Raw genomic sequence first — 25,844 nt, forward strand, 5'->3', positions numbered from 1 at the left:
CCCAACAAAACAATTATACAAAGGTTAAAAAGTAGCTGTCTGGGAAGAAATAGATATCAGAGAGCAGAAAGAAGAGGCAAGGAAAGGGGAGGGGGAGGAAGAAAAAAAGGAAAAATAAAGAAAACTAAAAGATACCAGAAAGTAAAATCTATCCATACTTCTGAAAGAGATGTTTAAAAAGAATTTTTCAAAACCATAAAGGAAAACACTATTGGTGCTTGACTACATAAAACATTAAAATGTAGGTATGTTGACTAGCACAATTTTAGAATTTTAGAAAATAAGTCTGTAACAAATACAACAAAGAGTTACCATCCCTTAAAGTATCTAAGAGCAAATAAGATCAGGAGATGCTATCAATAAGTGAGCAAATAATACATGTAGTTAATCCCACTTCAAAATAAGAATAATGAATTATTAATAATAAACAAAATGCATAGGATCACGATAATATCTCTTTGTCTAACCTATCATTAACTGTTTTGGCTGCCCTATCTCGTTCAGAGTATAGCTACATGGCAGTCTTATACAAATATGAGCATATAGGTAGAATAAGATTTTGAAAAAGAAATATACATATACACTTAAATCTTTAAAATGGTTCACACCCTTTGGCAAAGTAATTCCAATTCTGAACAAATGATCTAAAACACAGATAGAGGTTAATATTCAGCATTATTTTACAGTCAGAGAAAAAAAAAAAAACTGGAAATGGTCCAAAGCTTTCCAAAGGGAAATAAATATGCTATAGTACAGGCATACAAGAAAATATAATGTAGTCACTAACAATAATGTTTTTAGAAAGATTTTAATACTAGGGGGAACATATTACAATGTTTAAAAAATGGAAAAAATAGTCATATAAACTATAATTTCAATTCTTGGTTAAAAAATAAAGGGCCGGGTACGGTGGTTATGCCTGTAATACCAGCACTTTGGGAGGCCGAGGCAGGTGGATCACCTAAGGTCACGAGTTCAAGACCAGTCTAGCCAATATTGTAAAATCCTGTCTCTACTAAAAATACAAACATTAGCCAGGCAAGGTGATGCATGCCTGAAATCCCAGCTACTCGGGAAGTTGAGGCATGAGAATTGCTTGAATTCGGGAGGCAGAGGTTGCATTGAGCCAATATTGCACCACTGCACTCCAGCCTGGGCAACAAAGCGAGATTCCATCTCAAAAAATAAAAAATTAAAAAAACATAGAAAGGATAAATATTACTTCTGAGTAGTGATAATAGGTTTTTCCTTTTCCTTTCCTGTATTTTCTAAGTTTAAGTTTATTTTTTAAATAATGAGATTATATTATTTTTGTATTTAGTAATGAACTCCATCCATCTCATCTATCTTCAATAAACATATGCCTTAATCTTGTATTTACATAAATATCTCATTCATTTGAGATCTTTCTATGAAGTTAGTCATCTCTACTCATTTAACTTAAACTTATCAAATAGCTCTACACACTGTTGTTGAATTAAAAGAGCTTTCTACAGTGCCCAAAAGTCAAGGGTAACAAGTACATGGTATTAAGAACTTCAATTTGAATAATGGAATAAAAGCAAGAACAAAAACAAGCTTTTAGTAATTGAAATGGCTTACTGGGAGGCTGAGGCGGGTGGATCACGAGGTCAAGAAATCGAGACCATCCTGGTCAACATGGTGAAACCCCGTCTCTACTAAAAATACAAAAAATTAGCTGGGCATGGTGGCGCGCACCTGTAATCCCAGCTACTCAGGAGGCTGAGGGAGGAGAATTGCCTGAACCCAGGAGGCGGAGGTTGCCGTGAGCCGAGATCGCGTCATTGCACTGCAGCCTGGGTAACAATAGCGAAACTCCGTCTCAAAAAAACAAAAAAAAAAGAAAGGGTTTAACCACTTTAATATACTTTATTCACTCTAATGCATATGGATATAATAAGCATAACAAGGCTGTGCCTTTATATTACCTGAGGTGGTTTAGCAGAGGCTGAAGTCTTTCATCAGACTGCACAGCAGGCAAGGACCTGGCTGTTAACTAAAAGTAGGGAAGAAAGTTAGTAAAAACAGCAAAGGCTGAACACTGAACATATTTGGATACTAAATGTAAAATGGGTTGAAGAGCAGATAGGGAGGCAATATTTTAAAATATAAGGAAATATTTCTATTTTTTCAAATCAAGAAATTATATAAAAAGCAGGTACATTATGTGATCAAAGCTGGCTACATGGTTCTAAGGACATAGAGTATGTCACTAAGATTAAAAGTAATGGTAAGCAAAACAGAGAGTGAAAGGGAGTGCCCTGAGTTCATGAAAAAGCATTCATTCATTCATTCACAAGAATATTATCTTTGTAAATAAAAATGGAAAAACTTCTAAATGTAAAAATGTATAACAACCAAACTTATAGCACTAAGGCCTAAGATGATGAAGAAATTGAGAAGAGAAATTCTGATTCATAGCTAAGCCACTTTGTAACTAGTTACATACAGAAGTGTATGTACTTCATTCTGTCAGCCACATGAATATAAGGAACCAAGAATATTTTTTAAGTATGCAGAAGCAACTCCAAAGTATTTAATATTAAAATCTGACCTCTAATTGATCTAGGAAATAAGAAGTCAGAGCCAATACTGTGCACCAACTTGACAGTATATCATGAAAATGTGAATTTCGGATATATTTTATTACAACAGAATTAATTATATACCTATGTATCTCTATTTTTCTTCTCTGTTCTTAAGAGAATGCCCTTTTTTAAAATCTGACACAAGGAAATTAAAGACATTCATTCAATATAATCAGATAGCATGAGGTAAACTTAATAAAACATCAAAACAAAAATAAAAGATAAATCTCTTCAGGATTCAATTATGATCAAAATAATTCTCATATTCTACCAATCAATCATTTAACAATTCACGGCCGGGCGCGGTGGCTCAAGCCTGTAATCCCAGCACTTTGGGAGGCCGAGGCGGGTGGATCACGAGGTCAAGAGATCGAGACCATCCTGGTCAACATGGTGAAACCCCGTCTCTACTAATACAAAAAATTAGCTGGGCACGGTGGCGCGTGTCTGTAATCCCAGCTACTCAGGAGGCTGAGGCAGGAGAATTGCCTGAACCCAGGAGGCGGAGATTGCGGTGAGCCGAGATCGCGCCACTGCGCTCCAGCCTGGGTATCAAGAGCGAAACTCCGTCTCAAAAAAAAAAAAAAAAAAAAAAAAAAAAAAAAAACAATTCACAAAATAGAACTTTAAGACAAGCAACAAACTGAAAGATATCTTTTGGGTTTACATAGTGTATCCTCTCTAATTTTTTTCATACATTAATTAAAATTTCCTAAAAATGGAACACAGACATTTAATTCATCAAATCTAATTTTTATAGTATGCAAATAAAAATAAAACTATCATCTAAAAATATATTTTATTTGTGAAAAATATAAAGTACCATATATGAAGTCATTTTTATTTAATAATTTCTAATAAAAATGGAAAAGCTTTCCCAATTTTGCAAGAGTCAACACATTGACAAGACAAAGTTACTAATTTAAAATAAAATAAAGTGAGACAATTAATCTGCTGCAATTTTAGCACAATCAACAGACTTTCAGTACCCCTGAGAAATACTAGGTCTTATATTTTGTAACATATAAAATGTTATCAAGGTTATCAAATTCTATAAACTAAACACTTTAATACATCCTTTATCTGTTAATGTCAAATCCTGTTACAAAATGCCATTTTCATTGTTCAAGAGATTTCATGTCTCAGAACCAAAGCTGTTATAAAAGATTTAAATGATTTATCTAGACATTTCAAAAATCAATTCTCTGAAAACAGGGCAGAGTGGGCTTTTTAAGTTACTTCTGTCAATCTATATACTATGCTTTCTAATCAAACTATCTTTTCTAAATAGAAGCAAATAAAAAACACCTCAGTAACAGCAAAATATTTCTAGACATTTGTTCAGTCTATATAGAAAAGATTTTCAAATCTACCCCTTCATCTTAATTTCAGCCTTCATTTCCTTTTCCCTAAACTATTAACACATCTCCACTGTTGTTTCTGCTGCCATTCTTGCCCATTCCCTAATTTACACCAAGGTCAGAGTGAAATTTTCAAAATAAAAGTCAACCACATCCCTAATTAAAATCATCTAGTAATTCCCTCAGGCGCTTAGGCGAAAGTTATTTTATCAATCTTTCATCAGACATTTACTTAAAATTTTCCTTTTAGGCTTGCATTACTGAAACAATACGCAAGGAGTGAGTGACTGACTATACAGCTTCTGCCAATTCCACAAAACACAATGAGAGCACATCAGGTAGAAATTTTCCATAGCTCTAGTTTCTGCAACACATATGCTCGATGATTTGAGTTCTCCCATCCTCCCCTTCCTCCCTCCAACCTACTTTCAAGATTGAATCTCTGGCAAGAATGATTCCTAAACCAGGGAGAGGCCAATGCTCTGAGTAAAATTATTTCAAAGGAGATTTTTGAGTTTTGCAAAGGTTTTCTTTTCTACTTTTAAAACAATCAGGATTTACTAAAAGACCATGCATCTCTTCATGTTAAGTTGATATGAAGTAATAAAGCTATTCCAAATCTCTTTAAAATGACAAACTCATCTGCTAACCTTTGCTGACAGAATGCAAACTTCATTTTAGGAACTGTTGGCTCCATCATTTCTTGAGATTTTTCTCTGACCTAATGTACATATACCCGCTGGACTGTGAGTGCTAACTGCATCCCTAGCACTTGCAACACAAGAGATGTTTAGTTTAGTAAGTATTTATTGAATATGTAATAAATTCAACAAATTGCAACTATGCAATTTCATTAATTGATAAAAATCAAAGTATATGTCTGTTTCATAAAGCTTTTCAAATTCCTGCTTTGAGCAAAACTAAATAGAAATCAAAACTAAACTAAGTAACAATTATCAAGCCTTCCAAGAAAGCAATATACTATCACAATAAGATTTTTAGCATTTCCTTTACAACCCGAAAGCTGTATCTACCCAGGTTAAATAGACTTTGGCTTCCAAATATATTTTAATTTTTTTCTTTTTATAGAAAACACAGCAATGTACCTGACACATAAATCACTAAGAATGAAAGAGAAGGAAGATCTCTCACAGTTTGCATCTGTGAAGCCTAAACGAGTTGTCTAAGTTAGGGCAATTTCACGGAAACCATCACAGAAGTTGACATAACTTATAGCTTATTTCTCATTATTGTTGAAAGGTTAGTGGTGAGTTAAGATGTCCTTTCATTATTAAAACTATATTAGCACAATGAATTAAGCAGTACAGTTTCCACTGTTTTTAGACAAATATATCAGATTATGAACTCATATAAATCTCATTTTAAAAATTAGTATCCCTGAGTAAATTTTGCCTTTTGACATATATTTGGTTACAAAAATAATGCATTTTACCAACTAATAATCCTCCATTAAATGCCAATAAATCAGGTGGTTACTCTAGACTTCACTACTATACAATATACACATGTAACAAAACTACACTTGTACCCTCCTAAATCTATAAAAATAAAGAAAAATGCCAATAAATATCAAATACATTCAAAATACAAGAGACAAAAGAGAGTTTGGAGGGGCCTGGTCCAAACTTTGTCATTTTATGCATGAGGAAAGCAGGTTCCTCAGGCCATAAGCAACTAGTTGCCAGCATGGCCAGAAGCCGTCGCCTAATCCCAGAGCGCTTCTGTCTCCTTTGATTCCCTCACCTCTCAAAACAGGACAGCACTCTTCAAGATTCACTTCCCTCACAGATTTTTAGTCTTCAAGATTCCCAAATTTTTTCACAAAAGTTTCTTCACATCATTTGAGATTTGGCTCAAACATCAACTCCTCACAGAGGCCTTCCTTAACCTTGCTTTACCAAGGGTTTAGAATTTTACTTCTCAATATATAATATACCAGGCACTACCAAAGGATTGACCACAACATAGTACACAGTTCCTTCTTTTTTTTTTTAAGACAGACCCTTGCTTTGTCGCCCAGGCTGGAGTGCAGTGGTGTGATCTCGGCTCACTGCAACCTCCAAACCCTGAGTTCAAGTGATTCTCCTGCCTCAGTCTCCCGAGTAGTTGAGATTACAGGTATGCCACCATGCCCAGCTAATTTTTGTATTTTTAGTAGAGACAGGGTTTCACCATGTTGGCCAGGCTAGTCTCGAACTTCTGACCTCAGGTGAACCACCCGCCTCGGCCTCCCAAAGTGCTAGGATTATAGACGTGAGCCACTGGGCCAACCATAGTTCCTTCCTTCTAATCTATGTCTCTCTGATTTTTGGTGGAGGGCATTGGGTCACTACATAATTGGTAGAAATATTGACTGAATACATACTTTCTCAACAAGGGTTTGGTAAAGCAGCAGGTATTCCCTAATCCTTCGTAAAGCAGCAGGGTATTCTGACTATTACTAGGTATCTCATAACACTTATCTCTATCTGAAATTATCTGATTAATTTTCTTATGGTGTCTTTCTCTAATCATAAGAATCTAAGCTCTGCCGGGGCAGGAACCTCTGCTGTCTTGTCATCACTTTCCTCCCACTGCTTAGAACAGCACATGGTATGGCCTGCAGTAAGTATTTACTAAGTTTCGTAGAGTGAAAGTAACAGTTACCCCTCTCAAGTATTTCCAACAGAGGCACAAGTTTTAAAAAGTCTGCCCTAGACACTGATCCTTTTGGTCTTGCATTTCTAATTGTTTTCGTTAGTAAATATGTTCCATCAAGTAGAGGAGCCACACACGTTTCTCTTATTTCCAGCTAAATGGAATATCCAAGTCCTTCTGTTAAAAGGAGGGCTAGTGCACTACCCTGTAATGTAGTTGAAACTGTAACCTCCTGGTTCAAAAGAAACAAGCAGCCCAAAACTAGCAGTCCAAAACTCAAATTATGTCAACTGAAAAATGATGAGGTTTATAAATCTAGAAAGAGAAGCTTTATTTCTCATAAAGGGTTGCAGCCTGCAGGATGGCCATTCTGATAGGCTAGGAGGTGCAGCCTCTGCCCAGAAGCCAGAAACAAGACACTTCGAGGAAGGAGGAAAGGAAACAGGAATTTATGCTGAGCAGGGTAGCCAAATACACATATTCAATAAGCTAGAGGAGGAGTCATGAATATTTACAAAAGGAGAAGCATGCACTCACGCAATGAGTCATGTGTAAAAAAAAATGGCGGCATTAGCATGATCCAAAGGTAGAGCTTTCAGGCATCAGATGTGAAAAGGTAAAACAGAGAATAAGAAAACCCTAAGTGTGCGTCCTTCATAGACTGACCTGAACCACTCTGTGGTTAGTAGTCTGTCAGGAGGGATTGTTGGTTAGTTGTTGTGTGGAAACTGCAAAAGGGAGGGTAAGCATCAGGTGGTTGGTTGATACCAGAGATGGAATGAGTCTTTCCTAAGGGCTTGTTTCTGTTTAGCCTAATGGCAGTTAGTAAGGGATGGAGCATAATGAGGCATGTCCAACCTCCCATTATATCATGGCTGGGAACTCAACTTCCAAGGTTTCTCTAGGGCTCCTTTGGCTGAGGGGCTTAAAATTTTATTTTTATTTCTCAAGATATGCTATAACAGTCACTACCAAAAGATTGACCATGACATTGTTCCTTCCTTCTAATCTATTCCTCTGGTTTTTGGTAAAGAGGGTTGAGTCACCAATTGATGATTAAAAATAAAGCAGAAATATTAACTGAATATATATTTTCCCAACATTATTAAAAATGTCAAACACACAAAGTTCAAAGTCTTCTACAGTGAACACCCATTTAAAAGAACAAAAAAACCTAACCAGCCAAGACTGAGACTGCTTCAAGAATTTATATAAAGTAATTAAGCAACAGACAGTGTAAATATGATGCTATTCAAATAAGACTCAGACCAATGTAAAAAAATAGGCTTTGCTATTTAAATCACAATGCTAAAATAAAAGTGTGTGTTTAAACACCTTTCAAGATACTACTGCTAAATAAATAAACTGCAGCTTCTGGTAGGTTATTTTTAATGAGAGTCCAAAATATTTGTCTCAAAACACCCCACCTAAAAAGGTCATAAAGTTTTAAGAACACTGAAATCCGGTCGGGCATGGTGGCTCATGCCTGTAATCCTAGCACTCTGGGAGACTGAAGTGGGTGGACCACCTAAGCTCAGGAGTTCAAGACCAGCCTGGCCAACATGGTGAAACACCGTCTCTACTAAAAATACAAAAAATTAGCTGGGCATGGTGGTGGGTGCCTATAATCCCAGCTACTCAGGAGGCTGAGGCAGAAGAATCACTTGAACCTGGGAGGTGGAGGTTGCAGTGAGCCGAGATAGCACCACTGCACTCCAGCCTGGGCAACAAGAACAAAATTCTGTCTTAAAAAAAATAATAAAAATAAAAATAAAAAAAAACACTGAAATCCAAATAGTAATTATAAGATTAATCTGCTCAAGGATAGAAAAATCTGGATATAAAGCATGCTTGATTGTTGTATCTTTTCAAGAGTAAAGCATACAGAAAATATTTTTTTTAGACTTCCCACTTAAATTAGATCTCTTTAATATAGCTAAAAGTAACTTTGATCAGAACTGAGAAAGTAATTGTTAGAATTACATTCTGTATGCAAAAACACTTTTTAACAAGTGGAGTAGGAAGTAATTTTGGTTGCACCTAGGAAAAGCAAGAGGAAAGGGGATGAGGGACAGTGGCAGCTTCAGTTTCATCAGAGATATTCTCATCCTTTCCTTAGATTCAAATCAAGAAAATTCTTAAGCAAACAGAACCCTCTAAATTTATGCCAAGGAAGAAATAAAGCTCTGGAGACTGGATCACGTAACATGTTTGCAATTCTGTTTCTTAGATTTTAGCTTAACTCTCTTTTCATTGTGTTGGTTCTATAAGTAACTAGGCGAGACCAGACCTCCCTGCTTCCAATCTCTGACCTTTGTTATAGATTAACCGGCCTCCTTTATTGTCCTTACCTAACTCAGACTAGATAGCACTCAAGATCCCATGACATGTAATGTCCCATAACATGTAATGTTAATTACACTTTTCCAGAAAGAAAAAGACCACCTCAACTAATCAAATCATGTAAGTATGCATTAAGCCTAACATTGAAAGAGGTTGAAATTGTATTAAACTTCCCTGTGTTTTGTCTATATAAGTGATCCCAAGCTTCTACACTTTGGAACACTGCCTTCCATTCTTTGGAGTCCGTTTCCTGTGTGGCTAGTCGAAATTTTGTGCTTGAATAAACCCCCTTTAAACTAGACTCAGACCCTTTTGATTATTTTAGGTTGACAATATGTTAACATTGGTTAATTCCTAGAAGTAAATACATGAATGTTCTACTATTTTGCATACATTTGTGTTTGCAATAGTTCAGGAGAGGAAGAGAGGGAAGACTGACTTATTCTCTAGCAGTGGGAGGAATTGCTTGGAGGAGGGCAAGCTAAAGTAGAGGCAAAGAGATCAAGAGGGTGGCACATGCAGGGATCTAGGGCTCCAAGATAAAGAGCCAAATTATGGCAGAGGCTGTAGCGTCAGAAAGACATGAGCGTAAGAAATATGTAAAGGTATGCTCCACAGAATGAACCAAATTATGGCAGAGGCCGTAGCGACAGAAAGGAAGACATATGCTTAAGAAATATGTACAGGTATGCTCCATTAGAGAAGGGGAAGATAGAGGGGACATGCAGGTAGGTAGATAGTTGTATCAACTGGAAGACATTGGCTACAGAAGAGGAAGGTGGGAAATGAAGGAACATTTTAAGTTTCATTCTAGGCACGCTGAATTTGCAGTGCTTTCAACTAACTAAGATGTAACTAAATATATATGAATGTAGAGACCAGGAGAGATTTGGATTTCGATTTAAGTGTTATCACAAATAAGTAGCAGATAAAGCCATGAACTGGCTAAACCCTCCCATATTATATGCATAAAACAGGGATGTCCAAGTGTCATTGACCAGTAGTAGCTTATTAGAGCACTATGTTGAGGGTTCATTCTGTAGAGAAGAAAAGGTATTATCTTTCTTTGCCATCACTAGGTCCATGACCGAGACTCCTGTAACAAAAGACAGATTAACAAGAGAAAAGCATACAAATTTACGTTTTATGTGATACCAGAGCCTTCAAAAATGAAAACCCAAAGAAACAAGAAAACATGTGTTTTTTATGGACAGTTGTGCAGAAGGATGATTGAAGGACAAAAGGGATACTAATCTAATGGTGACAAACTGGGGGGAACTTAGCAAGGCCTGTTTGTTCGGAATCTCCTCCCTGTCCCTGTGTCTTCAGTGATAAGACAGGTTTAGGAAGGGCACACCTCCAATGAAGGTTTTATAACCTACCTCAGGAGGAGGTCGGCTAGGGTTTATGGCCTGCTTCAGGAGAGAAGGAGCCAGGAGAAGGTGAGAGTGACCTTCTTGTTTCTGTTGTTCCCTCAAATGCCAGGTACCATATGTTGTGGGATAGCATGTCCTAAATCCCATCAATTACAAGTCACATCCCGGAAACAGTACAGACTGAAATGTCTACTCTGGATAAGGAAAGGCAATTCAAGATATCTGTCAGGCATGTGCCATTCTTAGTTGGAACAAGAAATTTTGCTGATAGACTTGAAGTTTTGTAACACTGATTTTACACAATTATAGATCAGTTAGAGAGCATAACCAGTAGCACCTTTAACTCTTGTTGTACACGTAGAATAAATGAATTTCACTTTGTGAAAAAATGTTCCTCTGCCTTCAGCTATGAAGCTGGCTATTGTTGCTCTTAAAACCCCCTAAAGGAGATTCTGCTGTTAGCCAATTGCTATTTTGCAGTAGAACTGTTCAAAGGGATTGATAAGGGCCTGTAGGAAGAATATATTTTTCATGACTTTCTTTTTCAAATGATGAGCTCAAAGGAAGAGAACAAGAATGCACAAGGCGGTAAATACGTAAGCAAATACTGTGGATCGTTCTTAAAGCGTCAATAGACATTTTAAAAGCAAAGGTGGCCCAATCTGTTGAAAATGAAGAACAAGAGGGTGGCTTCATTTTAAAATAATAAATCCCTTCCCTGAACTGCTCACCCAACGTTGGCGAAATTAAAACACATAAAAATGACAGGAAAACAATGCTCACTTGGAAAATATTGCTCAATTTTGTTCTCTGCTGTTTTTACCCTCTACCACTCACTTCAGCTTCCTTACAAAACTCGAGAGGAATGACAATATCAAGAAATCCAAGATAGGTAATCAGTACAAGTTAGGTCCCTTCTTTTCATATAATGTTGTCTATTCAAAGAAGCAGAATAGTACTCTCTTACAGTGATATTAGGGCAGTAGCATTTATTATCTACAAAAGACAAAGAGATAAATATTTTTTATTATGTAAAATGACAAAGAACCAAATTTAGGTTTATTGTAATGGAAAACAAATAGGGAGTATTTTTCAAAATGTCTTTGCATTCTCCTCATTTCATACAAGATTTGAGATGGCTCCTAATGCATTTTATAACTCACAAGACTGTCAACTCAAAATCTAGAATGCCAACACTTTTCTAGTAAATTAAAGATGCATAGGTTATGCTTATATACATATTCTAAGAGATAATTTATAGATCAGAAAAATAATTTTGTTTTAAATCAAAAGACAACAATTTATTCAAACAGACCTCACAGCAACAAAAAGATATAGCTTTAGAGAGAACAGGTTGTTGAACAGAACTATCACTTTTATTACTGGGACCAAGGCAGATGTCAAATAAAATTAACTTTTACAAGCAGCTGCTCCTTTAACTTCGTTGATTTTAACAACAGAAAATCCTGTGTCTTTTTGAACTACATTTTCTTATAATAGCAACAGATCCCAATTACAAACCCCAAACTGTGAGATTCCATATTACATTTCCCCTTGCTCCTGGAACCAAATTTGTTCTCCAGTTTCATGTTCTCCCTTGGCAGGCTGAGATGCTATTCATCACTAATCATAACAGTCTAGTGTTCAGATGCCCACAGCACTTTTTGGTTTCCACAGAGCTCTAACACATATTATTTCAGTTGATCTTAACAACAGAGGTGGTTTCATCAGTACAATGCTTTGATACATGGAAATTTCTCTATCAGCTGGCTGCAAACATGATTTTCAATATGTAAGCTCTAAAAAGCAACCAACGACCTTGTCAAGCAAAACGCATAGATTCCATTTGAGCTCTAAACATGCCCAAGTAGTTTAATTTCCAAAGAATATTAAACAGTGCAGAGTTAACAAGATATTTCCAGTTCAGGGGTCTGGATGATATGAAGAACCAAGGAAGCAAACCTGAGAATAGTGCAAGCAGATATCCCAGTGCTGATTTTTGATCATGAAACCTATGGTGTGAAAAGAAGCTTGTTATTCAAAGGCTAACCTAAGCACCTTACTGATGCTTTACATCATTTAGAAATGTAAAACAATCACTTGAGCAAGGTGAAAAGAGGTATTAAGAGATACGCAGTGATACATGTACATGGATCACTGACTGTTCTCCCTTAGAGTAAAATACCCATAAAATTATTTTGCTCCAGAATATCCTGATAATTTGGGTTCAAAATTCTTAAGCTACTACAGCAAGCAGTTTCACAATTACATTTCTCATAACCCAAACAAAGATCTGGCAAGTAGAATTCAACATATTTTATTTTTTGAATTGGTACCGAAGAGCTTGAACTGTGAACCTTATGATTAGCCTTTTTAGGAACTGCTCTTATGGAATAAGAATGCAGCAATGCAGTTAGCATTCCTCATGTTTTTACTATGTGCAGGAGTTCTACATAAACTCTAATCCTCACAATATCACTAGCAGGGATATTATCTCTGAGGCTCCTCAAGGCCTCTCAAACTGTTCAGCCAAAGGTATCTAGAATATCCAAAGAGGGTGAACAACAGGTGACCTTTATGCCCTAACCATCAACTTTCTTTAATCTCATAGAGTTATCTTAAAAATGTATACAAAATTTTCATCTGGCTCTAGAACGTGTTCTTGCTTTTTCTATAAATATGTTTAATTATTTTACCTAGAGTAATACAGTGCCATTGTTATCCTATGGTTTTATCTATTCCTTAGTCTATTTAGCCCCATACATTCGACCATTTTATTACTTTAGAAAACATAGTACTACATTTTTATTCCTTACAGACCACCTGAGAGAAGTCTTTGGTGGTACAATTGAGGCTGGGAGTTGGCTGAGATGATTCTGAATCTTTTCACTGTGTCATTTCATGTGACTATCACCAATCAGAGAGACAAGGAGGACATTTTCTTCAGCCAAAAATCTTTTCATGCAAAGACTCTAAAAACCATTTAAATTCCTAGATTTTTCATTCATTTAATAAATTTGTGAGGCAGTAACTGAAGTTGTAAAATTCCTTATTATTATATTTTCATTCATCATTTTTGTCTCCTAAATATCTATACCATATTTACCTAAACATATGTTTGCCAATTTCTTATTTAATGGAAGAAAATAAACGCCTATCTGGGTTTTCCAGAACCAAAACTGTTCCTTTACTCTTTATTGTAAGCATGAATCTTGTGAAAAATCTTATTATGTGGAAGTTTCTCATAAAAATTCCTAAATATGCACATAAATTCTACTGTGTACACTGGAGTTGCCAACTGTATCTACAGGCTTCTAGTAAATGTTTAAAAGATGACCCAGACAGAATAGTGGGTTTCATAGTGTATGTTGTTTATCTTCTGTAAGCATGATTCCTTTAACTTCCTACTGAGTCCATTTCCAGACATATAACCTGTCCAATACACTGGCGATCTTACCATTTTCCCTAAATATTACTGAAGAGTGTACCACTTGTTGCAAACATTAAAGGTAATCTATTCTGCACTATACTTAAATACATTATTTATTAAGTAATCTAAAATCAATGTCAAAGGATCCACAATCATATTAATTACCAAAGTGAAGAGACACAGAAAAGACATGTATATGTAAATATACACTATCATTTTCTGCAGGAACTCTTTTTTTTTAATAAAAGTCCCAATTTGGACTTTTATTAAAACAATTGAGAGTGGGCTGGGGGCAGTGGCTCAAGCCTGCAATCCCAGCACTTAGGGAGGCCCAAGCAGGAGGACTGCTTGAGCTCAACAGTTCAAGACCAGCATGGGCAATACAGCAGGACTTCGTCTCCACTAAAAATTTAAAAAAATAATAATAATAATCAGCCAGGTGTGGTGGCATATTCTTATAGTCCCAGTTACTCAAGAGGCTGAGGCAGAAGATTGAGCTCAGGAGATCGAGGCTGCAGTTAGCTTTGACTTTACCACCACTACACTCCAGCCTAGGCGACAAAGCAAGACCCTGTCTCAAAAACCAAAAACAAAACAGCAAGGCAATGGGGAGTGGAGTGTAGGAGGTGAACAAGATTATTACTAAAGCCTCAGTGACAGTAATCTATTGTGTAACAAAAACAGTCTTTGGAAATGCACTTGAAGAACTGAAGGGCAAGTAATCAACAAAAATACATAGAGATTTCCATTTCCCCCACAGCTGAACCTCAAACCACTGATCCAAATGTGTAATTCAAGGATGGTAGCCCCAGATGGCTAACAACATACCTCTAATGTTTATGTTAACAGATGATGCAGAAAGTATTCATTTGCTTAGTACTTCAGCTACTTTTCCTCGTCTCTGTGACTTAATTTTCCCTGCTCTCTTAGAGCACAATGATGCCTTCCTTGATAGAGATCTTGTCTTTGTAGACGTTGAAAATGTTTTTAGTTAAGTATAGAACAGCCCAGTGTGCCTCTACATCTCACTCACAGTTTATTTATCTAACTGAAATAATCAGATATTCCACTATTTTTGGGTTTATTCAGTGTAGTTGAAATTTAAGCTATTTTCTTTATTCATGAACTAGTCCTACAGTTTTTCTTTAAAAATAAATAAGACTATTGCATGATTTTGTTCCTCTACTAAAGGATTTCTATTTTTAAGCCCTTCTAAAAGGAGCTTCTTAAAATATGTGACTAACTTCAATTACACATAAAGAAACATGTTTTGTCTATTAAAACTAGAGCCTTGTGATTAATTATAAAATTTTCCTAATTATATTTATAACAAAACAGAACAAGAAAAGTAAATAATTTCCATTGCTAAAACACAAAAATCAATAGAAACCACTGATTATGAAATGAAAATAGAAAATTTTAATATCTTTACTGTGATAAGCACATTTATGCCAACTGGAATTTTCACCTCAGCCATCTGATCCAACATTACATACGATGCATTTCACAAATGTTTAATTCATCACAAATTTAGACACAAAACTCATTTATTATTATTGAGGAAGTTGGAAGGAAAATGAAATAGACATATTTTGAAATGTTGCAACAAATACATCAGGGTTGTTCCAAATCCTTTTTCCATCTCCTTTTTTTTTTTCTTACAAAATTAGGAATTATCAGAAGTAGCAACCTAGATCACTGATGTCTTCTCATTTCTAAATTCACACAAGTTTCAAATAACACAGAATTCCTTTAACAATGAAGAAGCCCCTGCATTTATTGTATTAACATCAGTAAAAATATAAATCAGTTCCCTGTTAATTTAGGTCATCTAGTAAATCAAAATTACATGCAAAATTCCATTATTTTAAGGAAAGTAGGTATTCTTCTTATTCCTTATTTCTTTTAGGTTATGACCTTTTGCTATCTTTTTCAGATTAGAGACAATAATTAGATTCCATGGTAAATAAAAGATGATGATCTATAAAGTGAAAAAACCCTTACCTGCTTGCATAACTTTTTAAAAAACAATGTAGCTATTATTACAACTGCCTATTGGTCTGACTGCCTGAAATGATGAGCTGCCACTTTTGTGATGGAAGGGTGTAGATTCTAGACCACTGTGACATATCTGTACCTAGCCTATCCTATTCAAAGTACCAAGGCATAAAATCAAGAGTGCAGGTAACATAAGCATGTTTGAGAATACACTTCCTAAGAGTAATCATTTTAATCTATCATATTTATAAAACATTCTTTGATATCAGGACAGCTGGCTGAAACTTTTAAATGACCTTGACATACAGTTGACTGATTACTTTCCAATGACATTATTTCATACTTTCTGGCACAATCATGCTGATAGTGTTTGATGGATAACTAGACAAGCAAAGGACAAGTCTGAGCAATTGCCAATCTTTATACCTGATGTCTTCATATTTTATTACATATCTTAGGAAAAGGGAAAGGGAACAAAAACCCACAGGCAAAACCCATAGGCACTGTTAGTTCCAAAAGGTCTCAATACACACAGGAAGCCCCAAATAGTATTATTTTGAAGTAGCCACAATCTTCAACTAAAAACATACTTTGCTGCAACTAAAGAACCATCAACAGTTATAAAACTAGGAGAAGGGAGAAATTTTCATCTTACATGTTCTAACTAAATTTTGCTTTCTTTAGTAAAATGTTTTGAATGAATGATTACAAGATCCTCTGGACAAAACACAGAGCACCAAATGTAAATCTTGATTTCCTATTCTGCTATTTGTGCCTGATTTATTTTCCCCTCAGTTTATTTTAACACAATGTAAATTAATGCCAGCATGAACTAAAATCTGTCCTACTAAGATGCTTCAACAGTGCTCTCATGTGAACTATCAAAGAGTTCACATAATTTTTAAGTCAACTACCAAAAAACACATGTATGCCAGGTATGGTGGCTCATGCCTGTAATCCCAGCACTTTGGGAGGCCAAGGCGGACAGATCACGAGGTCAGGAGTTCGAAACCAGCCTGACCAACATGGTAAAACCCCGTCTTTACTAAAAACTCAAAAATTAGCCGGGTATGGTGGCACCTGTAATCTCAGCTACTCGGGAGGCTGAGGCAGGAGAATCGCTTGAACCTGGGAGGCAGAGGTTGCAGTGAGCCAAAATCACACCACTGTACTCCAGCCTGGGCAACACAGCAAGACTCCATCTCAAAGAAAAGCAAAAATAAAACCAAAAAACAAACAAACAAAAAACACATGTATTTGTCATAAGTTGCCACTGATTTTTAAAATTACATTAATGTTACCTAAAAGTTCAGTAAATATTTTTGATTAAAGACATATAGTAAACATATGGGCAACAAAAGACTTAAGGAAACTGGACATTTGTAACAGTAAGCTGTAACTTTTCACCAGTATTCTAGCTGTAAGTCAAAGACAGATGGTTTTTTGGCCCCTATGCAAAGCAAGAATGAAGATGCTACTCACTAATATGAGCAAGAACAAATCTGGAAGAAAAACTAAAAGAGATTCAGTTTTGTCCATGTTAAGTCTGAACTGTCTGTTAGACATCCAGGCAAAACTATCCGGACTTAAGAAAATAAATCTGTAGAAATCAATCCATCAATCTCAGAATGTTTTGTAGATTAATGAGCTTTAACAAAATGTCTATCCTTAAAACTAGAGCAAACAAATAATGTATTGCCATATTAATGCTCCTTTTTATTACAAACTATAGTTAACAGATACAAGTTTCACTTGCTACAGAGCTATCCAGTTCTACAAATTCTTAATAAAATGGAAGTCTTAAAGGCAGTTCTTAAGTTGCTCAACAATTCTCAGAATACTGAACAAACATTTGCTTTAAGGATGTACTGACAATACAGTAGCTACTAGCCACATGTGGCTACTCAGTTCCTGAAATATGGCTAGTCCAATTTGAGATAGGTCATAAAATATACACAAAATTTCAAAGACTTAATATAAAGAATGTAAAATATCTCAATAATTTTGTATACTGATTATGTATTTATGAGTTAAATCAAATAAATTAAAATGAACTTCATCTTTTTGTGATTTTTTTTTTTTTTTTTTGAGACAGAGTCTCGTTCTGTCACCCAGCCTGAAGTAAGGTAGTGTGATTTCGGTTCACTGCAACCCCCACCTCCCGGTTTCAAGCAATCCTCCTGCCTCAGCCTCCCAAGTAGCTGGAATTACAGGCACTCATGACCACGCCTGGCTAATTTGTGTATTTTTAGTAGAGACGGGGTTTCACCATGTTGGCCAGGCTGGTCTTGAACTCCTCACCTCAGGTGATCCACCCACCTCGGCCTCCCAAAGTGCTGGGATTACAGGCTTGAGACTGGAAATTTTTCAATTACATTATGTGGTTCACATTATATTTCTATTGGACAGAGGATTTCTGAACCAAAGGTGACTATGACTTCTGTCTGGTACACAGGCAATAATAACATGATATTTAAATGAATTAAAATCTAGGAGCATGAAGAAATGTTGAAGGAATTAGCCATCTTGCTTTAGGCAGACAGTAAGAGAAGGGTCCCCCTAGAGAACCTACCTGCCCCACAAGTGTTTATACCAGATGTTTTGTGCAGATAAGGGAACTTGCATAGGCACCTTGCCTAAACATGCCCACAGTGGAAAATTCCATTCCTTAACACATGTGCAGTAAGGGAAATAAATCAATATGGAGCAGCTCAAACTAAGGGCCCACACGTACAGTGGAAGGACGGGGTGGTGCTGCCAGGAATTGGCATCTTAAACAAATCAGGACCCCAGCCTCATTAGCTTTTAAATAAAAGCCGTGGTATTCAACTGTGAGGGGGCATCCAGTAACCTGCTTTTAGGACCCCTCTCTTTGCTGAGATCTTTCCTTTTGCTTAATAAATTCTACTCCACTCACTCTCTGGTGTCCGTGAGCCTAATTTTTCCTGGTGGTGAGACAAGAACCCAGACCTAGCTGAGCTAAAGGAGCAGAAAGCCTGCAACAATGTGATTAAAAATAATTTATGTCATATGTTATTGTTAGAAAATCATCCATTTCATTGTATCTATGGCTGCAAAAACACATTTCTAAAAAATACTCCAATATGAGATCAAAGAGAACAGCACACATACAGTTCCAAAAGTAAAAAGAGATGTATCATCTTTAATGAAAATGCTAGTAACTTCTCCCAAACAGTTATATAAACTTACAAAATTATGTATCATGACCTGTCACCCTGTATCTTTTTCAATCAGGAAGGTTATATAGAAAATGCATCCCTTATTGCATTGATAAATATTTTATCAAATGCAATATGAATTTACAAATTCATTTTACAAGTTTTGAATTATATATTATATAGATGATTTCCCTCACCTCAAATATGGAGAGTAACTGAGAACCTAGATGCTGAAAAGATAATCTAGTCTGACTTATGCTCCATGTGGATAATCTATTCTATCATTCCAAAATATTAGATTTCTTTGGTTTTGATATTCCTAAATTTCACCGCAGTCTACGAAGATATGGGTTTTTCTTATCTTTCTTTCACGGTATTCTTTTAGCCCTTTCAATTTGAGGTCTTTGTTCTTTCTTAATTCTGAACAATTTACCATCATTTATTTGAACACTTTTCTCTCCTTCAATTTCTTTTCTCCCTTCTGGGAATTCTATTATTTGAATGCTAGCATTATTATCTCTCTCCCTCCATGTTTCTTGGCTTTCTTCAATATTTTCTAACTCTTCTGGGCCAGGTGCAGTGACTCACACCTGTAATCCCAACACTTTGGGAGGCCAAGGTGAAAGGATCATTTGAGCCCATGAGTTTGAGACCAACCTGGGCAACATAGTGAGTCTGGAGAAAAATTAAAAATACGTATTTTCTATCTCTACTTTTCCTTCCGCCTTCAGAGGTCCTCAACATGATATTCAAGTTCAAAATTCACTTTTATCTATATCCATCCTATTTATCTGTTTAGGCTCTTTACTTCAGCTCCTATCCTATATTTGTCATATCTAATATTCCTACTCTATTCTTTTTATGACTTCTTGTTCATTAATACTGCTACTATTGTCCTTTTTCATTGAATACATTTATTATGTTTATTTTAAATTACTGATCCCTCGGTTCGATCATTCTGCTTCATGAGGTGTATACTATTCCATTTATCTTCTCATATTTTCAATAGTGGCTGTACTCTCCACATACTTATTTTGGCTTCTGGGATCACATTCAACACAAGCGATGAGCGACTAGGTCTAGAAACATACATGAAAAAAATGGCCAAAACGCCAGTCCTAGTACTGTCCCTCTTGGTGAATTTGAGAATGATGGAGGGGATGAGCCACTGGCAACAAAAAATCCCTCTTGACCACTCTAGTTTGCTGCTTACCACCAGGAAATTCCTTTAAAATGTAAATCTTTTAAAGGGTAACAACTCTTTTAACGGGATTAGCCTTTAAAGTCGCAGAAAGCAGCACCACTGGAAGATGGCAATCTCAGCAGGGTAAAATCTGCAAGTTCCAGGAGGAGTGAGTGTCCTAGGGCAGCTGGTTGGCTCCTACCTGTTTTCATCAGCTCCTCACCCCCACCAGCCTCTCGTGCTACCCTGACATGCATTACCCAACGGACACCAATTTCTGTGGCAAGGGGCAGGCAATCGTTGTCTCAAAGCAATTGAAGAAAATCACATCAAGCCTCAAACAGAAAAAAAAAAAAACACAACTTCAAAACAATGTTGCTTCTCCTGATGCCTCATGCCACCCTGCACCCTATACGAAACCACATAAACAAACACACCAATTTCCAACAGCCTCAGTCACCCCCAGAATTTTTAATAGTATTTTAGGTATTTCCTCAGATCTCTGCTTTCCTCTTATTTCTGTAGATTCTCCATGGTTAGTTTTGGGAGAAAGAGCCAACAGCCTGTATTAACTCTCCATCTTGACAGAATTCCAAATAACAAAAGAATAGCTCCCTGTGCTACAGTGTTGGAAACTAGTAAAGTATTAGAAAATAGAATTACCTGTAAGGATTAGTTGATGACACCGAGTATAAATAATCTAACACTTTTAAAACACCACATACACTTTTAACAATGCAAACAAATCTCAAATCCAGTTGCCAGACTAATAACTAATAATTAAGAATAATTCTTAAGAGTAAAACTCTGTTACACAACTCCTAAGCATGAGATGTTTCTGAAACAGCTTAAGGACCCTTGGGAAGCCAGCTCCTGTGCAGCCTGTGGCCTCTTGCACAGCCACATAAGGATGTGCCTGGGCCTACAACATTTCCTTATAAAGAGATAAAAAGTTCTCATAAGCTGAGCTGGGCATATCTCTTAGGGACTATCTTTCCCTGTTCTGGGCTGGAGGTTTATTTTATTGTTCTGCTTAAGCATGTGCATCATATGGTACCTAGCCGACCTGACTGCTATACCCGGCAATGAGAGAACAGGGTTGTTCATCTGCAGCCCGAGGGGGCCGGGGCACACCACCTCCTTGCCTCGGCTGCAGGGTGAGACCCGCTGGCCATGGGGACCTACTCAACTGCAGTAAAGTGTTGTTCCATCCACAGCCTGTGTGAGTCATGTATCTCCTCAGGAACCCAGCAATTGTAAGCCCTATGGTAGGCTGACATTCTGGGACTGCTGCTCCTGATGGTAGGTGGTGTTATGCTCCTTATTGTCCTCCACAAAGTGGGACTCCTCCCCCAAAGGTGGTAACAGGCCCCACTTGCTTGGTTAAGTCCAAAAACATTCTCAGAATAATTTCTCAGTAAAATTCCAAGTGATTGTTTAATCTAGATTCTACTTTTAAACTAAACGTAGTTTCTACTACCAAGAAGTAGTAGTGTATAAACTAAAGTTTTCCCGAGGACACTGCTCCTGGTGCACACTACTTTGCAGATTAAAGATGGGGCAAGCGAGATGTTGCTAAGGCAAAAATCCTGGGAAATGTGGTTTGCTGGGATTCCAACCAATACCATCAGAAAACATATTAACTATTGATTCTAGTGGGGTTCTCCTTTTCCAGCCTCTTCCAATATAAAATCAGTATTATGCATGCTCTGATTATAGTCAGAGATCACATACTAGGGATTTTAATATACACAAAATTGAAATGGGAAGTCAGAAATCAGAAGTCAGAAGAACATAGTAACCAATGATGTAAGCCTGAGTTGAAAGTCAGACATGCCTGAGTTCAAATCCTAGCTCTTACTAGCTATATGACCTTTAATTATTTAATTCCTTAGTGCCTCAATTTCCTCATCTGTAAATGAGGGTATTAGCCCCAATTTTACACAGCTACTGTAAACTAAACTTTACTGTATTAACTAAAATTAATAAATGAAGGGAACATATAAACATGCCTTCAACTATATATTCAACAAATATGCATTATATAAAATAATGGCCACTGTGCTAAAAACTAGTGGCTGCTTCTAGTAATAAACACTACTAAAACTACCACCATCACCACTACCATCACCTCTACTATTTCAAATTAATTGACTGAGCTTCACTCAGAATGAATCTGCTTACCCTAGAAACAATTATTTTAAGAGTATATTTATAGAATTCTCAAATTATTTCAATTCTCAATGTGTTCAATTTGCTTCTTTAAAAAAAATCAAATTACTTATTGCCATATGGTTTTTAGCAAAATGTTTCTTCTACAAGTTAAATGTGTTTGCATCTAATTATTTCTAAATATAGTGCTTGTAGTACCATAAAAATAATTTCAGGATCAAAATTTCATTGATCGGGCCAGGGGTAGTAGCTCACACATGTAATCCCAGCACTTGGAGAGGTCGAGGCAGAAGGATCACTTGAGGAGAAGAGTTCCAGACCAACCTGGCCAACATGGTGAGACCCCCACCTCTACTAAAAATACAAAAACTAGCCAGGCACGGTGGCATGCACCTGTAGTCCCAGCTACTCAGGAGGCTGAGGCAGGAGAATAGCTTGAACCTGGGAGGCGGAGGTTGCAATGAGCCAAGATCACCCCACTGCACACCACCCTGGGCAGACACAGAGGTTTCCATCTTCTTGTCCATTTTTAACAATATGAGTATTTCATAGAAGACGGTAAACTTGAAGACATGGATTCAAAATCAAGTGTGTATTCCAATTAAATATAATATTAAACAAGATTATTAGAAGTCATTTTTGTTGTAACTTTCTAGGGGAATTGTTAGAACTTGACTGGTGATCTTTTAAATTGTTTTCCTGATTTAACAATAACCATAAAAATTTAAGGGCTACATACAAGTCACCAAAAATAAACATTAAATGCATTTGCCATTCAGCACACAATTTTCTAAATTGCTTTATTTTCTGAATATTAAAAAAAACCTTATGCTTCACACTAGAAGAACTCAAATGTACATTCTATATAAGGGGGAAAAGGATTAAGGCTTTTATATAAATAACCAACCACAGAAATATTTATTGAGCATCTACTCAGTTTTTATCCATTTTCCCTAGACATCCATCTCACCAAGCCAAGCTGTTAACACAATAATTTCTGTCAATACTAGTTATCTAGCTGTTTTCCAAGATCTCATTTCTGATGCCTAGGTATGTCATTTAATGTGAAGTATGACTGGCTGAGTTACAAAGATAATTTAACTGTTGGGGGAGTTGAACATGCCATATATACTGGATACATCAGGAATGTGTCCACTGTGCTGAGCATCCTCATGAAGTTGAATTCACTCATCTAGAGTCTCTGCTCAGGCAAGGCCTCACTTTCCCAAGGATGAATCAGTGACTAAGAACACAGGCTTCAGATTATCTGCCTTCTGTGGTCTTCCTGCCTCCAGCCCATTCTTCAGGTTATCATGGCAGGGAACTTGCCAAAATACAAATACGTTCCACTATTTCCTTGAATAAATCTCTTAACCCATTCATGCCGGAAGTTGCAAATTGTTTTGTGAAAAATCAGACCTTGGTGATGACCTTGAGCAGTAGGATATAAATAAGCACCACAAGCTTAGCATTCCAATAATGGAACACTAGGCATAAATGGGTTAAATGACTCCTTACTACCTTCCATATACAGTCCGAACTCTCTAGCCTGTCTCCTCTTTCAGCCTCCTCCTGGTCCCATTCCTCACCTGATACTTCCTCCCTTTAAGCTATACTCTTCAGCCATTCTGAACCACAGCTCCTGCAATGGTCCAGCACTTTCACACCTTTACTCTTTGGAATTCCTGTTCTTCTTCCATAAACACTCAATACCCCTCTCTGCCAAACACCTATTTAATTTTTCCATCTCTTAAGAACCTTCCAAGAAACTCCTCCTATTTGCATTACTGAAAAATACTAGCTTCTGGATTATCCAAGACTCATAAATTTTGGTTTGGGTGGGTTTTTTTAAAACTATATATGTTATATGACTAGCATGTTTTCATATTCACCAAAATATTTTTTAAGATAAGTTCCTTCTGGCAAGACATATGGGTAGATATGTGCACGTCCCTGTTGTAACAACCACTGGTAGGACTATGAGACAACTGTTTATGCTGTTGGCATTCCTTTCTTGCTGCTGCTGCTGTTTAAACATTTTAATGAAAGACTGTATTGTGCTCATATCTTGAGGCTTTAATCAAAGCAATAATTTTAGAAATACATCATCTACAATCATCCAAAGTGTCTTATAAAAAAAATCGGCCAGGCACAGTAGCTTACACCTGTAATTCCAGCACTTTGGGAGGCTAAGACGGGTGGATCATAAGTTCAGGAGATTGAGACCATCCTGGCCAACATGGTGATATCCTGTCTCTACTAAAAATACACAAATGAGCTGGGCATGGTGGTGTGTGGCTATAGTCCCAGCTACTCGGGAGGCTGAGAAAAACAGAATCACTTGAACCCGGGAGGTAGAGGTTGTAGTGAGCCGAGACCGCGCCACTGCACTCCAGCCTGGGCAACAGAGCGAGACCCCAACTCAAAAATAAATTTTAAAAAGTAGGAAATAAAAGAAAAGGAGAATAAGTTAGTCTCTGACAGGCGTAGGAGGTGGGGAGGTGGAGAAAGTGAGTATAGATAAAGGGAAGTCTTGTGGTGATGGTTACATGAATCCACAAATATGATCAAATTCCATACTCACATACACAAGCACACACAAGTGCATGTGGAACTGATAAAAACTAAATAGCTCTGTGTACCAATGTTAATTTCCTAGTTTTTTTTTAATTGTACTAAAGCTATGCAAGATGTTTTCACTGGGGGAAACTGGGTGAAGGATACACTGGACTCCTCTATACATGTCTTTTTCAACTTGCTGTGTATGTAAAACTGTTTCAAGATACAGTTTTAAAATAAAAAGGAAGAAGAAAAACTAAATTTAAAAAGTCATAGTTTTCTACTGCTTACTAAATTAAGTGCACATGTACTCAGATTTCAAGCTCCTCACACTGCTTCATACTCTTCACTTCTCCTCACTTCCAAGTCAATCTTTGCCATACTCTAAATACATGTCATGCATTTATGACTCCATCTCTCAGCCCACAAGATTCTCTCTACCTACAGCATTTGCCTAACTACCTCTTTACACTTCATCCCCATCTCTTGAGAAATCCTCCTCATTCCTCAGGTGCATTTCAAATTGCCTTCTTTGCTTCTTTCATCCAGACATTCTCTCTCCCTTCCTCCGTAATGGAAATTACCATATTCTGCCTGATACTATAGTTACTTGTTTTAGCTTCCCTTCAGATCATCTTGCCTACCACCTGGCTGCTGACCTTGCAATATATATTAGTTGGATTTTCAACAGGCAAAGTATTTTACAGATAAACAAACAACCAAAACACACACACACAACACAAACACACTCTTAAAAATGTTGCCAGGTCTTTCTCCACTATTTCCTCAGCCATCTAAGGAAATAATGAGGACAGTGGTGTACTTGAATGTTCTTTAAAGGCCACATATATATAGGACAATATATACAGCTGTGAAAGAGAGAGCGAACCTTTTTCCTCTGTGAGACAGTAATAAGAACATTAAATTACGCTTGAAAATTTATCTTTTAAAAATCTGCAAGGAACAGCTGCAAACT

At 36.7% G+C, this 25,844-nt stretch overlaps 1 protein-coding gene across 4 annotated transcripts in view; it reads right to left on the reverse strand.

Moving 5' to 3' along the window:
- Positions 1 to 25,844, reverse strand: part of PRIM2 (DNA primase subunit 2) — a 462,179-nt gene that overhangs the window by 132,019 nt on the left and 304,316 nt on the right. For all 4 annotated transcript variants that reach the window (XM_064360945.1, XM_012441560.2, XM_012441561.2 and 1 more), the window contains exon 8: positions 1,950 to 2,017. In XM_064360945.1, the coding sequence (XP_064217015.1) occupies positions 1,950 to 2,017 (68 nt within the window). The remainder of the gene's footprint in view (positions 1 to 1,949; positions 2,018 to 25,844) is intronic.

Source organism: Aotus nancymaae, unplaced genomic scaffold (genome assembly GCF_030222135.1).
Source record: "Aotus nancymaae isolate 86718 unplaced genomic scaffold, 86718_ANA_hifiasm-v0.15.2.pri h1tg000040l, whole genome shotgun sequence".
In the NCBI taxonomy this organism is placed as follows: domain Eukaryota; kingdom Metazoa; phylum Chordata; class Mammalia; order Primates; family Aotidae; genus Aotus; species Aotus nancymaae.